Source organism: Apus apus, chromosome 15 (genome assembly GCF_020740795.1).
Source record: "Apus apus isolate bApuApu2 chromosome 15, bApuApu2.pri.cur, whole genome shotgun sequence".
Lineage (NCBI taxonomy): Eukaryota > Metazoa > Chordata > Aves > Apodiformes > Apodidae > Apus > Apus apus.
The window spans coordinates 5,737,781-5,757,767 of record NC_067296.1 but is presented as its reverse complement, the minus strand read 5'-3'; the positions used below and the strand labels follow the sequence as shown (position 1 = coordinate 5,757,767).

The 19,987-nt window shown below is 53.9% G+C and overlaps 2 protein-coding genes across 3 annotated transcripts in view; one reads left to right on the top strand and one right to left on the bottom strand.

Annotated features, from left to right (window-relative positions):
• Positions 1–16,220, bottom strand: part of MATN4 (matrilin 4) — a 26,074-nt gene extending 9,854 nt beyond the window's left edge. For both annotated transcript variants that reach the window (XM_051632975.1, XM_051632977.1), the window contains exons 1-4: positions 16,096–16,220; positions 12,686–12,757; positions 11,722–11,825; positions 8,150–8,310 (exon numbers count right to left, since the gene is read on the bottom strand). In XM_051632975.1, coding sequence (XP_051488935.1) covers positions 8,150–8,310; positions 11,722–11,801 — 241 coding nt within the window. In that variant the 5' untranslated portion in view covers positions 11,802–11,825; positions 12,686–12,757; positions 16,096–16,220. The remainder of the gene's footprint in view (positions 1–8,149; positions 8,311–11,721; positions 11,826–12,685; positions 12,758–16,095) is intronic.
• Positions 1–19,987, top strand: part of RBPJL (recombination signal binding protein for immunoglobulin kappa J region like) — a 24,216-nt gene extending 4,229 nt beyond the window's left edge. Inside the window, exons 3-13 of the mRNA XM_051633404.1 lie at positions 7,024–7,219; positions 7,602–7,677; positions 14,494–14,619; positions 16,206–16,276; positions 16,480–16,595; positions 17,542–17,716; positions 18,121–18,258; positions 18,792–18,901; positions 18,995–19,135; positions 19,443–19,598; positions 19,785–19,987. Of these exons, the coding sequence (XP_051489364.1) occupies positions 7,024–7,219; positions 7,602–7,677; positions 14,494–14,619; positions 16,206–16,276; positions 16,480–16,595; positions 17,542–17,716; positions 18,121–18,258; positions 18,792–18,901; positions 18,995–19,135; positions 19,443–19,598; positions 19,785–19,901 (1,422 nt within the window). The 3' untranslated portion in view covers positions 19,902–19,987. The remainder of the gene's footprint in view (positions 1–7,023; positions 7,220–7,601; positions 7,678–14,493; positions 14,620–16,205; positions 16,277–16,479; positions 16,596–17,541; positions 17,717–18,120; positions 18,259–18,791; positions 18,902–18,994; positions 19,136–19,442; positions 19,599–19,784) is intronic.

The following is a 19,987-nucleotide window of genomic DNA, read 5'->3' as shown; positions in this document are numbered from 1 at the left end:
CTGGCTCAGCTGAACAGGGAGGGACACTCGGACCATCTCCTGACCAACACGAAAGGGAAAAGAAGCCATTGCTTGGTCTGGCTGAAGGAGATGCTCAGCACATGGCACACAGAGGGTGACCAAGGGAAGAGCCACACGTAAGGACAGAAGGGACAGCAATGACTCCAGCCTCCTCTCAGCTCCCCACATGATCTCTGACAAGGAGGACATGGAGATGAATCCCCAGGGACAAACAGGTAAGCCAGCACACCTTCCTTGGGCCCCTTCCCTGGGCATCCCCACTGGCAGTGCTGCCCCCTGCACCTGCATCCCTCCCTGCTCTGCCTCATCCCTCTGCCCTCCCTGCCAAGTGTTGAGTCTTGGGGAAGACAGCTGCTTCAGGTTTCAGCAGGGCCTCCCTGGCAGCTCTCTCCTGGCTACAGGTTAACAGAAACACCCTGAGTATTCCCTCTCTAGCTCATCCGTGCTGGTGGGAGCTGAGTGCATCCCCCCTTGGGCATGGCAGGGAGAGGGACACAGCCTGCTCTGTATCCCCCTCAATGTTACAGGGGTGGGGGCTTTAGATATTGAATGGGAGAAGGGATGGAGAAAGAAGGGGTGAAAGGCTCAGGAGAAGGCAGTGGATTCCCAGCTTGGGAAAAGGCCCAACAGTAGCATCACAAGAAGGAAAGCAGGTTGGGGACCATGGGTGTGGAGTCATGAGCCTGGTCTCTGGCTCATATGCAAGATTTCATGCATCTGGACACATCAGCCTTAAGCTGCAATTTCTGAGCATGACAAAACACACACGGCTCCACTCACCAGCCTGGGCTTGGCTCTGCCCTGGCTCCAGACCCTGGGAGAAGCCAGGACAAGGCTTCTGCACAGAGCAGGGCACAGCCAGGGGCCTCTGACCTAGCACACAGTTACCCAACAGCAGCAGGCATGCACAGCCAGCCTGGGCATGCATGGCAGGGCTGCCCATGCTGATGCCACACGTGCTACCATCTAATTGCACATACTTCTGTGCTGAAAACCTTGGCTGTTGGTAGAGCAGCCCTAGGCATGATGTTCCTGAGACTGTCCTGCCTCTCCTGCCTCTGTGTGGAGCCTGTTTTGTTCTGCATGGGCTTTTATTTGCGGAGATCCAATCAGGCCATTTGGGCAGGCCATAAGCAATTCCCACAAGAGTTATTTGATGGAAGTGTCAAAAAATCCACAAAAAAGGCTCAGGAGGCTGAACACAGACTCCTCATGCTTAGGACACCAGAGTCCTTCCAGGACAACAGTAGAAAGACAGCAAGAGCTGGCCTCAGGCTGGAGGATGTGGGGACAAATTTGCATCTGTCCTTGGCATGACAGCAACTCATTGTTTGGGTCCATTCCCGAGGGAAAGACTGCCCAAAAAGTGCATGTGAGACCAAGAGAGGACAACAGAAGCACGTTTTACCCCAGGCATGGGGGACAAGGAAGCAACCAGAGCTGCCTGGGGAGATACAGATATCTTACAGCATCTTGGAAGCACCTCTTGATGTCAGATTTTGCCACGGAAACCCTGATGGACCCCTGGCACATTGCCCACATGTTTACAAGACCCTCAGGCCACGAGAGTGGACAAAGCCTAGGACAGCCATGGAGCTGAATCCACCCTCTCCTGGAGGATGGTCCAAAGGTTGGTTTCTCCCAACACAAGCCACCATCACTGGGTGATCCCTGCCTGCCTGTGCACGGCTCCCAGTGCACAACCCCGCCTTACCCTCCTCAGTGCCTCTGCTGCTGGTGGGCACTGAATCCACCCTCAGGACCATTTCACAGGCAGTGCTGACCTTGCAGTCAGTCACAGCTCCAGCCTCTCAATCCTCATCCTCCATGGGGCCCAGTGATGAGCTGCAAGTCCCACAAGAGAGGACAACAATGCAGTTTTCAGAGCAAGGAAGCATCAGGGAGCACAAGTTCTTCAAGACAAGAAAAAAGGCAGAGATTTCCAGTCCAAAATGTTTTTTCCCCCCTTTCTAAGGTCTGGTGCATCCTTGGTTCTTCCCAAAGACACACGCGATTGAACAAGAGCAGACTCTTTCCAGGACATTGCAGTACTCTCTGGTTATGATGCTATTGCAGCTTGACTGGGCCAAGTGCCACCTGGAAGGACACAGCATTTGAAAGACAAGGCTGTATCTCTTGAACAGCACGTGAGGGCTACAAACCCAACAGGAGCAAATCAGCAGGAGTGCTGTAACAGGAAAGCCTTGCTGGATGTAGAAGGGACTTCTCTTTCTTTCCCCATGCTCCCCCAAAAGGCCAGTTCCCCATTTTATGGGGCCCACTGCTGCACTCCCTAAGATTAGCACCTGCGCAGCGAGGACAGGACTGGTTTCTTGCCCAGGTCCATCTGCAGACAGATGTCTTTGTCTCACAGCTCATGGCCTTAACATCATACAAGTCCCCACAGGCCTATACTACAAGATGACATTTAAAGTCCCCTTGGGAGGAAAATGCTGGGTGCAGCAAAGGACAGAGCATCCCCTATTAAATATTCCCCACAACAGCACGTGGGGTCTTTCTCTACCACCAATCTACTCCTAAAAGACCTCCCAGTGCTCTGCAACTCAGCGAGGAGGAAAGCCTCTTGCCCAGCCAGCCTCTGCACTGAAACATGCTGTACATGGGCTGCTGTGGCAACAGCTGGGGAGAAAAAATGCCACCTTCACTCACAAATCAAACATGGCCTTTTGAAAAGGGTGTGTTGAAGATCTAGCCAACAGGAAAACATCAGACAGGCATCCAATTCCCCTTGTCCAACTAATGGTGTCAAGAGATGGCTGCTGTTTCAGAACTCCTGGTGGCATTTCTCTGTTGCTCTCTGTCCCTCTCAGGACCTTAGGCTGCACTTGTCCCCTGAGCTGCACAACAGGCAATCTCAGCCCTGCTCCTAACTGGTATTTTAAGCAAAACCAGAGGGCTCTTGGAATACCTTTAGGTTTTGATGAAGAGTGATCAACAGGGGAAATAATCACCTTACTGACTCTCTTCAAAAAGTAAGTGCTCTTCTGCAAACAGGCTCCTGGGCCAAGAGGTTTTCCTTGGAGGAAAGGAGGTCTGGGCCATCCAGAAGCTGAGGCAGCAATCCATTACCCAAGCTCTTGTTTCGGGAGGAAGGTGTTGCAGTGCATTTTTTCCTCAGAAATATGCTTGTTCAACCACAAGGGAAAGAGAAATGACCCACAGCAGCTCCTGGGCTGGTTCAGAGTTTGTCAACTGAGCTCCTGATGCAGCAGAGCTGGTATCTCTAAGCAATGATAGTTCCTAGCAGGATGTCTGTCTCCTGAATCTGCTGGGATCAATATCCCCAGCTGACCTCCAGCAAGCTTACCTGGCACAGACAACCACAGAGCACGCCTGCTATTTCAGCTCCACAATCACTGATTCATTGCCTGACCTCCTTCTCTAAATCTTTAAATCATATTTCTCACTCTGGAGATGTGACCTAATGTGTTGGCATAAGGAAACACGCCAGGAGAATATTCTTGCACCCCTCCCCTTCATCCTACCCATCCTGCCATGTGTTTAATTGAAATAGCAGAAAGTGAGGAGTGCTTGGCAGCTGCAGAAAAGCACAGAGACTTTTCAACCCTCCTCAAGACAGGGAAAGTGAGCTGGTGGAATTCTTTGTCTAGATACTTTCCATAGGGAGAACCCCAAAGGTAGGACGGGAAACTGTACTCACCTATCCCGACAGCTGCCACGTCCCTCTGACAGCAGGATGGGAGGAGAACTGCTGTTCCCAGGCTGAGATGCCATCATCCCATAGGAGATGCACCAGAGAAGAACTTGCACCAGCATGGCAGTGGCCTGTGGCCTTGCTTCTGCCCACGCTGAAGAGCAGGTGACCTGCTGACCCTTGTGCCTCAGCATCTGTGCATCACCCTCGGCGTGCTCAGATGCTGCATGAAACCTCCCAGGAGATATCTCTAGGGACCCAAAGCAGCAGTGGAGGCCATGGCTCAGGTCCACTTGACCTCAACTCACCCCTATGTGGGATTAGCACTTTCTGGTCAGCTGATTAGCAACTAGGTGAAATAATCTAACTCTATTGCATTTACTGAGTCCTTGGCAAAGGTGCCTGCAAGGTCTCTGCTTCCAGGAGAGATCAGAGAACAGCTTGAGGTTGCTGCACTGAGGCTCTCAGGCCTCATGAGGCTCTCCCAAGGAGAGTCCTACATCATGGCATGAGGAACCAGAGACCAAGAGAGTTACAAAACCACTCGCTCAAGGCTGTGGCAGAGCCAGGACCCAGGCTGGCTCTCCCACCTGCATCCCAGGATGAAACAAGAGCACTTCAGACAGAGGAGGGAAAGCCCAGTGCTTTAGAGAACCTGAGCACAGGGCAGACACTCTCAGCTCATCATCTGCCTAAAGAACTTGCCACAAGAGGTTCAGCAACAAACAGGGAGAGTGAAATGGAGGAGCAACAGGGAGATTGCTGCCTGGCATTTCAGCACAGACTGAAATGTTCTGTGTCACCCTTGTCCTGGCTGGTACTTTTAAGGCCAAAGCAAGATGCTGTGAGAAGAGAAGAAGAACAAGGAGAATCTCTCTCATGACCCTTTGGGGAAGCCATCCAAACCCAGCTGTGAATACCCATAGGCAGGGTTTTCCCATCTTTTTCAGCTTGTGGACCCTGCTAATTTTCCTGCCAAGAATCAGACTCTGGTATGGTGGGTTTCCTCTGCTGCCAACAGCTCTGCTCCCACTGACTCCTGCCACAGACCATGGACTCCTACAGGTCCACAGGCTACAACACAAAGCCTCCCAGATTTATAAGCTTGCAATCAATCAGTGAAGCAGCATGACACATCCCAGAGACAGGAAAGCTGAAGTCTGGAGGAAAAACAAGTTACTGCCACATATCTGCAAGGGTCCACAGCTGATCCCTGTGTATGGACACCAGAGAGACCAGGCTAGTGATGGATTCATGAGCTTGCAAGGTGAGAAATCAGAAGTCTGCAGAAAAAGAGACACAGGCAAAAGTAGAAACTTGCTGAGGAAATGCATAGAAGGATCTGGCCTCCAGTGAAAAATACCAGGAAGGACAAGCTGTCTGAGAATCAGAAAAGCTTCAGCCACAGGATCAGGCACAGCAGCCCAGGGACATCCAGTGTGGGAACACTGTCACATCTGTGCACCAGCCTCTGGGGTGGCCTGCATCCTCCCCTGCTTTAACAGAGCTCTATTTAAACCCGTCGCACTTAGCCAGGATGGAAGAGGAAACCAGAGCTTTCCAAGTGTTAAAACTGTTACTTAAAGGTACTTCTAAGGTACTTCTGTGTTGCAAATACCTACCAAGGGGTGAGTCCTGACAGCAGGTCACAACAAGCACCAATTCCAGGTCCCTGCACCAGGCTGCTCGATGGAGCCCCCGTGGCAGCCAGCAGAGCCCAGGTCATCAATCTGCTACTATTGGGGCCCAAGGTGGTGAAAACGTAACAACTGAGAGGTAATGACAAGTGGTGGGAGCCACTCAGCCTCCTGGCACATGGAAGGAGACACGTGTGACATCTGGCAGAAGAGAGACTGGCTGTTTCTGGGGGAGAAGCTGATTTTTATAAGTTTCTTGATAAATACCACTCCATCTTCCCCCCCCCCTCCCCCCCCCCGCCCCCTCTAGGACCCACTTATTCACTCACAGTAGGGCTTGTCTGTAATCCCCATGTGTGAGTGGATACAAACACTACTTATCTCCCCCTCCACGTTCCAGCCCTATTCATCTGGCATTTGTAAATAGCATTTTATGAGGACCCAATTTTTAACAAGGCAGGCAGGCTGCTCCAAAGCGAACAAAGAGGCCCCTATTGGAAACTTTAAAGATGTTTAAACAAAGGCTTCTCTTGAGAAACCTTTAACCCCTAATGCCAACCTCAAGGGAAATGCTATGGTATGAGCAATGGGAGCACAAACATCTCCTGTGATTGCAGGCTGCCTACAACGGGCTGCCTTGTTGGCCTCCTCTTTTTGCTGCCCTCACCAACCAGTGCAGCTCCCCAGTCTATCTTGCACTAACCACATAAAACTTAATTAATTCTTCAAGAAAAGAGAAAGTTACAACTTCCAAAAAAAAAACAACCCCAAAATCAACAGCAGCCTTTCCCAGTTGGATGCAGCAACACCCGCCTGCTTTGATGGGAAGTGTCATTTTACTACAAACACCAAGATCTCTTGCACGCCTTCCAGACAGGAATTTGTATGTCAGATGAGGCCAAATTTATCCATATCCTGGTGGCAAACACAAGGGCTGAGATCCGAGAGCAGAGCTCCCCATACAGAGTTTGTGGATATCACATGCCAATCTAATGAATCCCTGCAAAGATCACAAGAATCTGCTTGCAAAATGCCATTTCTACTGGTAACTGAGAACCTGCGTGCTCATGACCTGTGATTAAACTGTTCCTGTTCTTGGAAAAGGAAAAATACCATCTTTACTATCAAGAGATGCTACAAAGGGCCCCAACAGGGAGGACTTTATAGGAACTTTGTAAACAAACTGGGTTTGACTGGAGCAAAAACCCAGTGGGTCTAAGGAGAAGAGGTAAATCGTGTGCCTTGTCTCCGAGCTCTGAACAGGCTCCTCTTGGAGCCCTCTTCTCCCCCCCAGGTCCCACTGTACACACATGGAGGCTTCCTTCAAAGCAGGACAGTCCCTTTGCCATGCTGGCCTCCTCACTGACCCCCACTCCTGCTGGATTCAGCAGCTCTCTGCACAGCAGCCAAGGGCTGTCCTTGCAGGAGGAGGGGGAAAAACCCCAGTGGGACACGTACCACCACCAGTGGTGTATCTGCTCAGCTCCCCTACCCCAGGACTGCTGCGTGTCAGCACAGATACAATGGCTGCAGAATAATCTGATTTTCCAAACAAGTTTTCCCACATAATTGCTTGGAACAAAAGTGCCCAAAGCTATTTTTTTATTATTATTTTTTTTTTTGGCCCCGTGAAAGGGTTGGGATCCAAAGCCAAAGGTGGGTGATTGCTTGTGCAAACATATTCACCAGGATGCACAGAGCATTCATGAGGATGCAGGAGCTGTGCAGAGCAGCCTCGGGACACGCTTCCAAGCTTATCTTTTGGCGGGGTCTCGATCTCCTGTTGCTCAGCACACCTTGCCCGGGGGTACCGGGCCTTCTCAGTCCCTGCTAAAAGAGATCCCCGCTGGTATGAGTAGGAACTTGCCCGACAGCGAGGCAAGAGGTGAGCCGAGCAGCGAACTGCGCCAGCCCGACGGCGGGGAAGGGTTCACATCCTCCGCACAGACACCGAGAGCCAAAGCGGGGTATCATGCCCCCCCAAAACCTGCTCTCCCCCCCCGCCCTGGCCCCACCGGACTCGGGAGAGCAACCACCGTGAGGGGGCGGCGGGAAACGGAGGGATCCAGCCCACGGTTTGGGGGGAAAAAAACCCCCATGTCCGAGGCTCAGCTCTTTCCCCCGACCCCGCTTCGCTCTCCGCTCCTCACGCCCAGGATCCTGCTCCCCTCTGCCAGCCCCGCTCCCAGGAAACGCCCCCCGGGACGTGCCAAGCCCCGCGGCGGGGCTTCACCCTCACCCCCCTGCTCTCCCGTCCCTTCCCGCAGGGCCGGCGGGACCCGCGGAGCCCCTCACTCACCCGGGCCGGCCGCCGAGCCGCTCCCCGCCGCGATACTGGGTCAGGTACGGCGGTGCGGGGCGGTGCGGGGCGGGTCGGTGCCCGATCCGGTGCGGGGCGGGTGCGGGGCGGGTGGGTGCCCGCTCCGGTGCGGGGCGGGTGGGTGCCCGATCCGGTGCGGGGAAGGGTGCGCGGGTGGGTGCCCGCTCCGGTGCGCGGTGCCGGCAGCGCTGGGCGGCGGCGGGGCCCCGCACGGCATTTAACGGGGCGGGAGCAGCGGGGGTGGGGGGTAGGGGTGGGGGGGGCTGCGGGGCGGGCACGGCCGCCGCGCCCCGGCCCGGCCCCGGGGGCAGTTTTTGGGGGGGGGCTGTTGGGGTGTCCAGACGCGGGGGTACCCGCGGGCTCCCAGCTCTCCCCGCCCCGTCGGTGCGGGCAGCCACGGGCAAGCGGGACCCCCGCGCAGGTGGGAAGGGCGACCGATGGACGTGCCCGGCGGCACCGGGCTCTGCACAGCCGGGGTTATTCCCAGCAACTTACCGGCCAGGGAGAGAATCGCTTCTTTTCTTCTTTTTTTCTTTTTTTTTTTTCCTTTTTTTCTTCCTTCCTCCTCCCTTTTTATTTTCTCTTTTCTGTCGTTTTTTGTTTCATCTTCCCCACGCGTGGGAGGGCACCTGGGAGCCCCATAAAGCCAGAAGGTCCTGGAAAAAAGAAAAAAAGAGTCTGAGTTCGATGTGTTTGAACTACAGTGCCTTGGGAGTTGAGTATCCTCCAAGGGTGGTGGCTGCAGTCAGAGCAGGGTTTGACCCAGGGAGCTGCAGAGCAGAGCTCCCAGGGCTGCAGAGCCTCAGGTTGAGCTCCCAGCAAGAAGCTCAACTGATGTGCTCAACTGACTGTAGCAATGGAGACCACAGGGTCACGGAAGATCTTGACTTGGAAGGGACATTTAAGGATCAAACGCAACTCCCTGCTCCTCACAGGACTGCCTAACAGGAAACCAAACTTCAGCATATTCCCTGCTGTCCTCAGGCTCAGGGGCTTTAGGCTACAGCTGCCAGTTTCTACTGGGATGGGCCCCAATCTCTACTGGAATGGGGCCAGGCAATCCAATTTATTCTGGGACTCATCAGTAGAGGCTTCTCAGACACCCTGCCATAGATCTTCCCAGTCCTCCACCCTTTCTCAGAACTTGCATCAGTCTAGTGGTGGTAGGAACCATCTGTAGTGCTTTGCAGGACCTGTGTAACTGCACTTGCCTCCCTCTTTGCACCACCATTGGTGGCAGGGGAACCTGAGGAACAGAGAAAGGAGACTGCAGTAAGTCACCTCCACTATCTGCATTTTCTAGCAGTCGAGCCACTCTTGCCCTATCAACCTGGGGCATCTGGAAGGTGTTGGTGCTGCTGGGGCAGCCACCAACATGCCTGGGGTGACCACCCCAGCTGGCCCCCGTCCCCCACACAGCTCACTGCCACAGGGTGTTCACTCTTCCTATTCTCAGCTGGTGTTTGCTGTTGGTGTGGTCGATAAATCCCCCAAGCCCAGAAAAGGCTGAATTTCACTTGTGTGTGCAGCAAGTAAAATACAGGATTTATAAATACCCCTGCATATACAAGGGCTTGTGAGCTGGGTTGGTCTGGATTAAAGGAGGTATTGAAAAATGAGGGAAGCCAGAAACTGCAGGCTTCTCATTTCTGTGATTTCTAATGGCTTTTCCTTTTGCATAAACATCACATTGACTCCATACCCAAGAGCACTGCAGGCGTTTTCTCCCCTGCTCTGTACAAAATATAACCCAGACCCCTAAAATGGATATTTCTTATTAGGACATTTGGTCTCCCCAAGCCCAGGAAAGAACAATTGCCCTCTGTGGCAGCAAGTCCCCAGCAAGCTGCTGAGCAGCTGTCTTCTGAGCAAGGCAAACAGGGAAAAGCAACAAATTCAATCTCTGCCCTTGAATTTAGTGTTACCTGCACTTGAGGACACTGTTATCGTGAGCTAAAGTTCCTGTACAAAGAGTTGATGTGAAGACCTAGTTTCTAAACAATAGCTGATGGGATCACATTTTGGTCTCCCCAGTCAGGTACTCTCATTCCCAGGGGCCCCAAAAAAATCAGGTTCTTTCCTCCACAGGCTGAACTGGTGAATGTCAGTGAACTGGAAAGCAGCAGTGCAGAAAGCAGTTTGCTTCTCCTGGTGCCCTTGAAGTGCCTTTTCTGCTCCTTCAGTCACCCAAGGGTGCACACACAGGGTGTTGTGGGACCTTCCAGCCTGCTCTGCCCTCTCAGAGCAGGAGGTGATGTGGGGACCAGGATATATCCCACACCTTGAGCACGGCTGTCTCAGCAGGGATGTGCGACCCAGTGGCAGGGGAAGGCTGAGCTGAGAAGGCCTCTTGGTGGGGCTGTCCCCTGCGTGTGACCCAGGCAGAGCCGCGGGAGGGCAGGACACCCCGAGCTGCCCAGCCCTGCCAGACCCACCGGGACCCAGGAAGGAGAAAATGCCTTTCCCAGCTGGAGGCAGGACAAGGCACTGAGCGATGCCCTCACTGCTGGGAAGGCAAGGGTTGATTTTCAATTCTCCTGAAAACAGCAATGTGACTGGGGGGGTCCAACCCTACCAAAGCCTCTCAGTGCCCACGTAAACCAGCCCTTCACAAGATGGTCCAGTTGGGTGTCTCCTGTGAAAAGCACACAGGGCACTCCTTCTCCTTTTCTGCTGTGTTTCCCATGGAAGAGGGCACAGCAAACACAGCCAGGGCTCACAAACACCCCCGGGTGCCCCGAGTGTCTCCAGCCTCCAGCACCAGGGCAGAGCGACCCCAGAGATGATCTTCAAAGCATCCTTGCACCCTCTCCTGAGGTACATCCTGGTCTAAAGTGAGGGACGAGCCTTGGAGGTAAGCTATGCCAGGCTGAGCAGGGAGAGGGGAAGGCTTCCAAAAATCAGCATGGAGGAAGGTGGTGGCTCCTCCCTTGCTCCCCCCCCCCCCCGCCTCCACATAATGCCCAACTGTGTGCGAGAGCAGCTGAGTCCCCCCTGAGACCTCAGGCTCTGACAAGGAGGCTTTTAGCATCAGGTCTGAGAGCCTGGCCCGTGCCATGCTGCTAACATGACACTGAACTAACACTGCACTACAACCCAAGCATTTTAATAATTTAACATACTAAATGTCAGAAGGAGTGAATAATTCCCTGTAACCCCGAGGAGGCTGTAGGTGCCAGAGAAGGAGCCAAGTGGGTATATTGAGCTGCTTCAGCAACAGCCCTTTGACTTTCTGCATGCAAATTTAAACCAGATGATGGATGCTGGGTGGTCGCCTCGGTGGGCAGAATGGTGAGCACTGTTCAGAAATGCGTCACTGAGACAATTCAGCCCCCAAATTTGGAAGGCAATGGCTGCAGAGAATGGACAAAGAAAAGAAAACCACGTTTCTCCAGCCAGACATCAAGTCTGAAGAACCGTGGTCTGCTTACCTGCCTTTGGCATGCACGTTCCTCCTTTCAGCAGCAAAGAACGTGTAGATTATTATTCCAGAAGGCTCTTTAAGAAGCTCCAGGCAGTGACCCACGTGCCTCCAGTCTTGCATCCGGATGGCAGGGAGCAGAGATCCCAGCACAAGCCTGGCCCTGCCCCGAGCTGGGGCCATGGGAGGCTCTGCACAGCAGGCATTGCTGCTGGCCATGCTGTCAGCACACATCTTAATCCACAGGTTTTGGCAATTTGCTCCTGAACACTCCCTGCTGCTGCCTGGCCTCAGTACCAGGCTGCTCCTTACTCTGCTGATGGGTGAATGGGAGAAGCTCCCTCCAGCAGCTCCCAGCTCAGCAGCTCCACAGGGACCAGTGCTTCCCAAGGAGACCCAAAGCCATGTGGATGGGTGCTGGTGAGCACGTTGATGCTGATGGGCACTGACAGGGATGGAGCATGTGTCCCCACAGCTGAGAAATGAACAAGGACCCAAAGCTGTGCTCCATGTCTTGCACTGGTAAGATTCACCAGAAAAAAAATCTCCTGGGCTGAGTCTGGTTCTCTCCTGCTCTGTGCCCATTGTCTCTGACAAGCTGAGGGTGCAATGCTACTGAATGGAGCCAGCAAGGTTTAATACTCACTTTTCACCATGTTGTAATAGTGTGGAAGAATAGCCAAGGTCACACCAATGGAGAGTCTTTTCCTCAGTCCCTTTCCACATTTATCCTGGTCTCTGTCCCTAGGTCTGTAAAAAACAACAACGAAACAAAACCAACCAAACAAAACTTTTGCAGAAAGGTTCCCAAATGATGCTTTTAGATGAAGGGAGAAATAGCAAAGGTGGATGAAAGCTGGAAACACACAACTGCTCAGCAGCAGAGGAGGGGACAGTGGCAGATTGTGGAAAAACATGAAATCACTTTCTTACAGGATCTCTTTGGCTGTGCAGAGATATAAACCTGTCAGTAGATAGTCTTGCTGAAAGCTTCACTCCCTCCTTCCCAAGTTATCCTAGAGAATCATAGAATCATTTTGATTGGAAAAGACCTTTAAGATCATCGAGACCAACAGTAATGGTGGGATAGTGGTTGGTAAAGCTCAACCTCAGATTGCTGGAGCCACAGTCTCTCAGCCCTGCGATGGAGGGTTGGAGGGACCAGATCCAGCCTCAGCATGGGAGCTGTTAAGGGTGATCCAAGGGTTTGTCTGGCAAAGGAGGTCCTTCGGCCTTGTCATGAGTGTGGTCAGGGTGAGCCATTGCCAAGCCAGAGCCATGTGCTGGCAGCAGCACCAGGGCAGCTGTGGGGAGAGGAGCTCTGCTGCAGGATGGTCTCTGCAGTCAGCAACAGCCTCATGTGGCTGTAAAACAGTCATCTCCCAGACTAATGCTCTGGGTGACACTGGCACCAGCTGTAAATCTGATTTTGGCAGAGCTCTGCTGATTTATGCTTGCTGGTGATCCAGATAAGAAGTTTAGGATAAAGAGTTGAGAACAAGGAGGGCAGGAGATGACGCTGCCTGAACACAGCAATGATGGGAGTCTGTGGAGTGTAAAGCATCAGGTCCCCATGGGACTACCCAGAGGAGACACTGGGTAAATAATACCTTGTATGGGAGATTTGTTTGTCATCCATGCCCAAACAGGAGAGTGTCAGGTCCATCCAGAGCATGGGGAAGCTGGAAGGGAAAGGATGCAAGGTTGAGGCTAATTGTAACATGGGTCCTAGAAGCTGTAAAGGGCACCATCTCTTTAAAATACACATGTTGCTCTGGAGGAGAGCAAAACCAGCTGATGAATTATTCTAAAAGGCTGCTTGGGATGGCAGTGGTGGCTGCTGCCCTCCCTGGGAGTGTGCTCTGGCCTCTGAGCCCAGCAAGAGCTGACCATGGCCTGCCTTGGGATGCTTGGCAGGACCCCTTTGCCTCTGCTCACACATCTGATCATCCTACCCTCAGTTATTCTCCATTTCTAGCCCATTTAAGAGGAAGAGAGCCTGCTTTTAAGGGGGACGCTCTACTGGGTGCCTCTTGCAAGATTTTCCCTTTCAAGAGCCCCCATCCCCACCACTTCTCTTCCAAGCCATCCCCCAGCACTGCCCGCTGTCTCCTGGTGGCCCAGCAGTGTTTTTGCAGCTGTGCTTGAGCTTCACAGCCTGCTCTGGCCACTGCTGCCTGCAACGTGAGGCCATGGCTGTGTGCAGGTCAGGAGTGACCCCAGCAGCCTTGGGAGGGTCAAGAGTCAGAGCCTGAAGCCAGTTTCCATACAGCTTTCTCTCTCCCAAGGGTCTGGTTTGGGTCTGATTCTCATCCAAGTGGGTCCAAAAACATTTCCTGGGCATCCAGAAATGTGGAGTGTTATCCAAATACCAGCAGGCACAAGCACCCCTTTGGAACAAGGCAAGGAAGCTCAGTACATGGAAGAAGTGAACTCAGGCTTAATTCAAGACCTTTTCATAACCAGCCACACTGGGTCACCTTGGTAGGAGCAATTTCTCCTGAGCGTGCCCAGCTGCCATCTCCCAGACATGGGCAGATGTGCCAGTGAGGGGCTCCTGCCCAGGCAGCACACCTTTCCTCTCCCCTGCTTTCTTCTTATCCAAAGATACTCGGGGTGTCTAAGGGCTTTCAGTAGGGCAGGAGCTGCTGGTCTTCAGGTGAGCAGTCTCACCTTCTCTGAAAGCAAGGCAGCACCACAGAAGGTGTCCCCATGAGACATCCCAGAAGCCTCCCCTCTCATTCCCCAGTTCTTGCTCACGTGTCCCAGGTGGCAGAGCAGGGCACCTCAGGCTTGGACCTACCTCCTCTCTCTCTCCAGCTGGTTAACGCCCATCCCACTAAGTTAGCAGAGTTAAATTCCGGAGCACGGGAACTCCTTCTAATTAATAGAGCAGAAACAATCAGCAAAACCACCTACTTCTGAGATGTCAGAGAAAAATGCAGCTATTTCTACCCAGCAGCCCTTGCAGAAGCCAACAAGCAGCTCCTCCTTGCCTGACAGCTGCCCAGCTGCACTCGTGGCTCAGCAGCATCACTTCCCAGCTCGCCCAAAAGCCACACAGCCACAAGCACGTCAGGGGGGGAATGCTAATTAATGATCAATTAGAGCACTGCCACCATCGTGTGGAACTGGGAGTCTTGGAAATGTGAGTTCCAGAGCTATAAACACAGTGCCCTCTGTGTGTTTGATTGAAAATGGATGAAGCCATTACTGAGTTACCCAAACTCTGTATTTTTTCAATGTCAACCTTGGTGTTGCAGCAGCATCTTCTCTGAGCTCCAGTGCTTTCCCATGGGAAAGCCTCCCCACCCTGTCAGGCTGGACATGGAGGGAGCTCCAGGCTCCCAGCTCAGTGTGGGGCAAGGAGAGGAGCCTGGCTATGGTGTCACAGAGCTGGGGGGCTGCTGTCTTGTAGGTCCAACCCCTACCAAAGCAACCTGCTTCGAGATGGTGTGAGGAGGTACCTGCAGCTGCCAGCAGACCAGACGGTGCTGATCCTGCATGCCAAGGTGGCCCAGAAATCATATGGCAATGAAAAAAGGTAGGATATCACTCCAGCTTCTCCCATAGCCACTTCCAAACCCAGCTACCTAAAGCTCAATGTCAACCTTGCTGAATTTCTCTCACCTAAGCTGCTGAAAAAAAATGATTTGACATATCCCCATCTCCATCCATTCATGACCTCTTTGAATCCAAAACCAGAATTTAGGCTGCCTGAAGTCAGTAGCTCAAGCAAGATACCCCATCCATGCCAGTTAGACATTCCCAATGGCTAGGTTCCTCCTGAGAAGTGCTGGAGATCAGAAGGATGAAGTAAAAGGAGAGATACTGTTTAAATCTTACCCCCCAAAAATGAAATTACAGAGAGGAGGAAGAGGAAAGGTTAGTGGTTTAGCTGTTCTGGCAATCTTGTCTTAAAATCTGAGCAGCCACAGGAGGGGCTCGGACATTTCAGTCAATGTTCACAGTCTCCAAAAGCTTCTATTTCTGAAAATCCTTCCTGCATTGCAAAAACACCTTGAGGTTCTGGCTTGAATCTCCAAAATTGCTGCTTCTGGGCGGTGACGTCAGATTGTGGCGCTGTAATATCATTAATCCTCCATTAATCCTGCTGTTATAAATAATCCTCTGTTATTACTGAGTGTGGAGTAGCTACAAGGCGACGGGCTCTACCTCTAAGGTGTAACCCCCAGGCCCCAGGAGAGAGCTGGAGGCTGGGCTGGCAGTGCCTGCAAAGTCCTTGTCACATCCAGCCTCTTGCCAGGGGCTCCACAAGTAAAGGGGTTTTTTTGGGACAGGGTCTCCCAGCCAGGAGGAAAACCTTCATATCCCTGAGCCTTTAGGACAGCCTCTGTCCCCTGCTCCAGACCCCATGCAAGGGCTGAGCATGAAAATCAGATACCAGGTCTGGAGAGGGAGAGAAAACCAGCTCAGAGCTCCCAGGTTAAAAGTTTAAAGGTGCTGGTGCCATTTTTCCTCATGTCAGAGGCCCGTGCTGTGCATGACTTGTTTAAATAAACCCATACCCAGGACTTTAGGGCTCTGAAACATCCAGCCCCCTATGCTGGTGTTTTCTCTCCTAGCATTTTACCCAGGAAGAATTTGCACCATTCACACCAGTGCGAAGACAGTGGAAAACCAAATAAAACACAGGAAAATAGGTTTCTAAAACCCTGGCTATAGATTTGTTTGCATTGGGCTCTGAATCTGGCTGTGAATGCAAACTCTGTTCCCGACCTGCCTAAGCTCCTACCCAGCAGGCAGGCAGGGAGCCCCAGCCCCCTCAGCTCAGGGCAGGGGGGTTGAGGTGCCCTGGTCCCCCTTCCTGGGCCATCCTGGGACCAGTGGGCTGGTGCACCCACAGACGTGGCAGCCCCCTGGGCAGGGGCTGGAGGCAGAGGTGCAGAGCAGAGGGGCTGAGGGAGCTGCTTCAGTAGAGCCCAATTCCTCTGGCCAACCCTTCTCATGCCTCCCTTCTAGTCAGGGGGTCCCAGCCCCTCGCCACAGCACCACGTACCTCCCAGCACTGGTGAGTCCCAGCAAAGGTCTCTGCTCTCAGCACAGCCATCCCATCGTCCTCTTCTGGATGTTGAAATGCAGTAAGAAAATGTCCTCTGGTCTCTACAGGTTCTTCTGCCCCCCACCCTGTGTTTACCTGAGTGGGCCAGGATGGAAGCTAAAACAGGAGCAGATAAAAGGTTAGTGCTGGGGCAGCATCCCTGGATGTTTCTTCCCTCCCTTCCCGTGCCACAGAGAGCTTCACCCCCGCAAAGAGGAAAGTGTCCCAGTTTATTTTATCTTTGCTCCCAAAAAATCCTCTTTCCCCCTCAAGGCTGAGCCCTCTGTGGTCCAAACCTGTGCCTGCTGTGGGCTGGAGGGTGCTTCTCCCCATCTCTTGCAGCCAGGGACCCAGGAGAGGCAGGTTTTCAGGTGTGTGGGTACATGGGACTGGACAGCATGGGCAGCAGCCTGATGGAGACCCAGAAGCTCAGCTTTGAGGAGCAGCCAGATGCGAAGGTAGAGCCTAATGCTTCCTGGAACCACACGGTAGCACCCCATGGGGACCTCTTTCATGCACAGGATGGGCTGTCCCTGGTATCAGCCCACACCCTGGGGTGTCACATCATCCCCTTCCTCAGGATGTCACAGTCCTTCCTTTCCAACCGTAGCTCCTTGTTCCTGCCCTGCCAGCCCCGGTGGCAGCTCCAGCAGACAAACAAGCTCCCCCTGCCTTGCAAAAAGCCCCATTTTTCTTCAGCACCATCTTTTCGGGTCTGCAGCCCCATGGTAGGGGGGCTGCCAAAAAATGACACAGCTCTCTCAGCCCCACTACCTTCTCCAGATGAGCAGCACTGCCACTTGTCACAACATGAAAGCCCAGCCTTTCATGTGCAGATAAACAGCTAAAAAACAACAAGAAAAAAAGCCTAAAAAAACCTCCAATAGATCCTAAAGTTCAAAAGCTTCTGTAGAGATCTGGCATCTTTTGATAGAGGGGGGGGAAAAAAAGAAATGGGAACATAAAATTTAAAAAACCCCACAAAACAAACAAACAAAAAGCATTATCTGGGGTCCCTGAAGAGCGTGGGGTCTGAGTTGGGCCAGAAACCTTACAAAAAGAGCCTTTGTTTGCAGTGCTCATGTTGCTGCTGGGGCACAGTGTATGGGCCAGGACGGCAGGGAAAACATAAACCCAGGGTGATTTCTCATGTTATGTGGGATAAATCACACGTGAACGTTCGTTTCTCTGCCGGTCCCAATGTAAACAAAGCCTCTGCCGATCCCCAGCTCTTCGTTCCACCTGTAATAACATCTTCTGGTCGTTTCTCCCCTTTAAATGAACATGGGGCTCTTTGAAAGGGGGCTATTATGTCCTTGCAGGGTGGTAAGGAGGGTGAGGAGGGTGAGGAAGGCTGGTGGGGCTGGGCTGGAGCTGCTGGCAGCCCCTCTCTGGCCTTGGCAGGGCTTCGGCTGCGCCAAGGCGCTGTACATCTCGGATGCAGACAAGCGCAAGCATTTCCGCCTGGTCCTGAAGCTCTTCTTCAGCAACGGGCAGGAGATTGGCACCTTCCACAGCAAGCTGATCAAGGTCATCTCCAAGCCCTCGCAGAAGAAGCAGTCGCTGAAGAACACGGACCGTGCGTAAGGGGATGGCTCTCTGGGGAGGAGAGTGGGTGTGGGCCCAGGGTGGGGTGATCTGCGAGTGCTCACGGCTTGGCTCCAAGAGCGGTCCAGGTTGGGCACAAAGCCCCCGGGCATCCCTCAAAGAGAATGTATCTGGGCTTCTTGATGTCTCTTTTCTGAAGAGTTGACCCAGAATGATGCATGATGCCAGTGTGCTCCCCGTTCCCCAGGCTCCCCACCTTAGACAAGCCCATCTGGGCTGGCCCTCACCCTCAGAGAAAAGCAGCTGGGCGGGTGCTGCTCCTTGCTGGGCTGGTTACACCCCTAACCGGGACTTGTCCTCCCTTGCCTTGACAAAGCCGTAGTCAGAGCCACACACAGACCTGGCAAGCAATAACCCAGCCACCTCTCCCTGCAGTCTGCATCTCCTCAGGCTCCAAAGTATCCCTCTTCAACCGCCTGCGCTCCCAGACCGTCAGCACCCGCTACCTGTCCGTCGAGGGGGGAGCCTTCATTGCCAGCGCCAGGCAGTGGGCAGCCTTCACCCTCCACCTGGGTAAGGAGCCTCACGGGGCTGCTGATGCCAGATGCCTCCTCCAGCCCTGGCTCTCCCCTTCTGCAAAGCCAGTTCTTGGGGGTGAAGGGGGTGGGAAATAGCCCAGGGGTGTGTGAACCTGGTTCAGGTCTTACCTCTGCCCGTGTGGCTCTGGAGCTGACAGCCGTTTCCCACTGGTTGTGAGGGTTGGCGTCATTCCTCAGGAGACACACGAGCTGTCAGTGGGGCAGGAAGAGCTGCATCAGTCTGGAGGGTCTCAAATCCAAGCGAGTAACTTGCCTGGAATAGGCCAGAGCATCCCTGCCCACGCTGCCTCCAGCGGTGTTCCCCGCCAGGTGCCACATCCCATCCCGCTCTCCCGTGCCGTGCTCCCAGGGAGCAGCGGCCTCTCCAAGCAGCGAGCACCTGCAGAGCAGAGCAAACAGTCGGAGAGCAGCGGGAGCACGGCCAGACCTGCAGGGTCCAGGCGGTGCAGGTTGATCTGCTCCCCATTGGCTCAGGGCGCTGACTCTGCCTCCCTCCCTCCCGACAAGCCGATGAGCGCTGCTCCCGGAGCGAATTCCCCCTGCGGGAAGGGTATATCCGCTACGGATCCGTGGTTCAGCTCGTCTGCACGGCCACAGGCATCACCCTGCCCCCCCTGGTAAGCCCCCAGCCCTGCTGTGCACAAGGACCTGGCTGCTCTGTGCCTCCCAGTGACCGGTTCCACCCCTGGGCTGGTGCTGCCGCCCTGCAGATCATCCGGAAGGTGACAAAGCAGTATGCCATGCTGGATGTGGACGAGCCCATCTCCCAGCTCCACAAATGTGCCTTCCAGTTCCAGGGAAGCGACCGCATGTACCTGTGTCTCTCCACAGAGAAAGTGATCCAGTTCCAGGTATGGCAGCAGGGGTTGGGGAACCCCAGGGTGCTCTTGCCAAGCTCCTCTGCCTTGCTGCTGGCTGAGGAGCACCTCACTGGGAGGGGTCTTCCAGCAGAGGGGTTTACATCCAAATTAAGATCAGAATCACTGCGAAGCCTCTGGCTTCTCTGCTTTGGTGGGGACATAGTCATGGAGGTGTCTGCAAAGTCACCACGATCCCCATGAGCGAAGCAGTTGCTTGCCAGATCCGAGACGCTGGTGGCAGAAGGCAGGTGTCTTCCTCCCTGCTGCAGTGTGTGTGGAGCTGTGACACTCTCCACAGGCATCTCCCTGCCCAAAAGAAGCCAACAGGGAGCTGCTGAACGACGGCTCCTGCTGGACCATCATAGGCACTGAGATGGTGGAGTACACCTTCAGCGAGAGCCTGCCCTGTGCCCGCCAGCCCGTCAGCCCTGTGCCCCTCATTGCTGCCCTGCAGGTAGGGGCTGCTCTGTGCCACCCCTGCCTCATCGTCCTCCTGCTGCTGGGCTCGGCTCTCTCCCAGTTTCAGGATGGTGTGGGAATGCCAGGGTTGGGCTGGCATGGGACACACAGGCAGGGCACCCTGTGGGAGTCTGGTCTGTGGCGCCACGTAACGTGCTGCCCTGTGCTCTGCCCGTCACAGCTCACGGGTGGTGGGGACGTGGCCATGCTGGAGGTGCAGGGCGAATATTTCCACGCACACCTCAAGGTCTGGTTTGGAGACGTGGAAGCAGAGACCATGTACAGGTACCATGGCTGAGGGGGCTGGGGAGCAGGCAGGGAAGATCAGCTGGGCAGCTCGGGAGGGATGTGGCTGCTGACCTCGGGGACGGAGGCACTCGCACT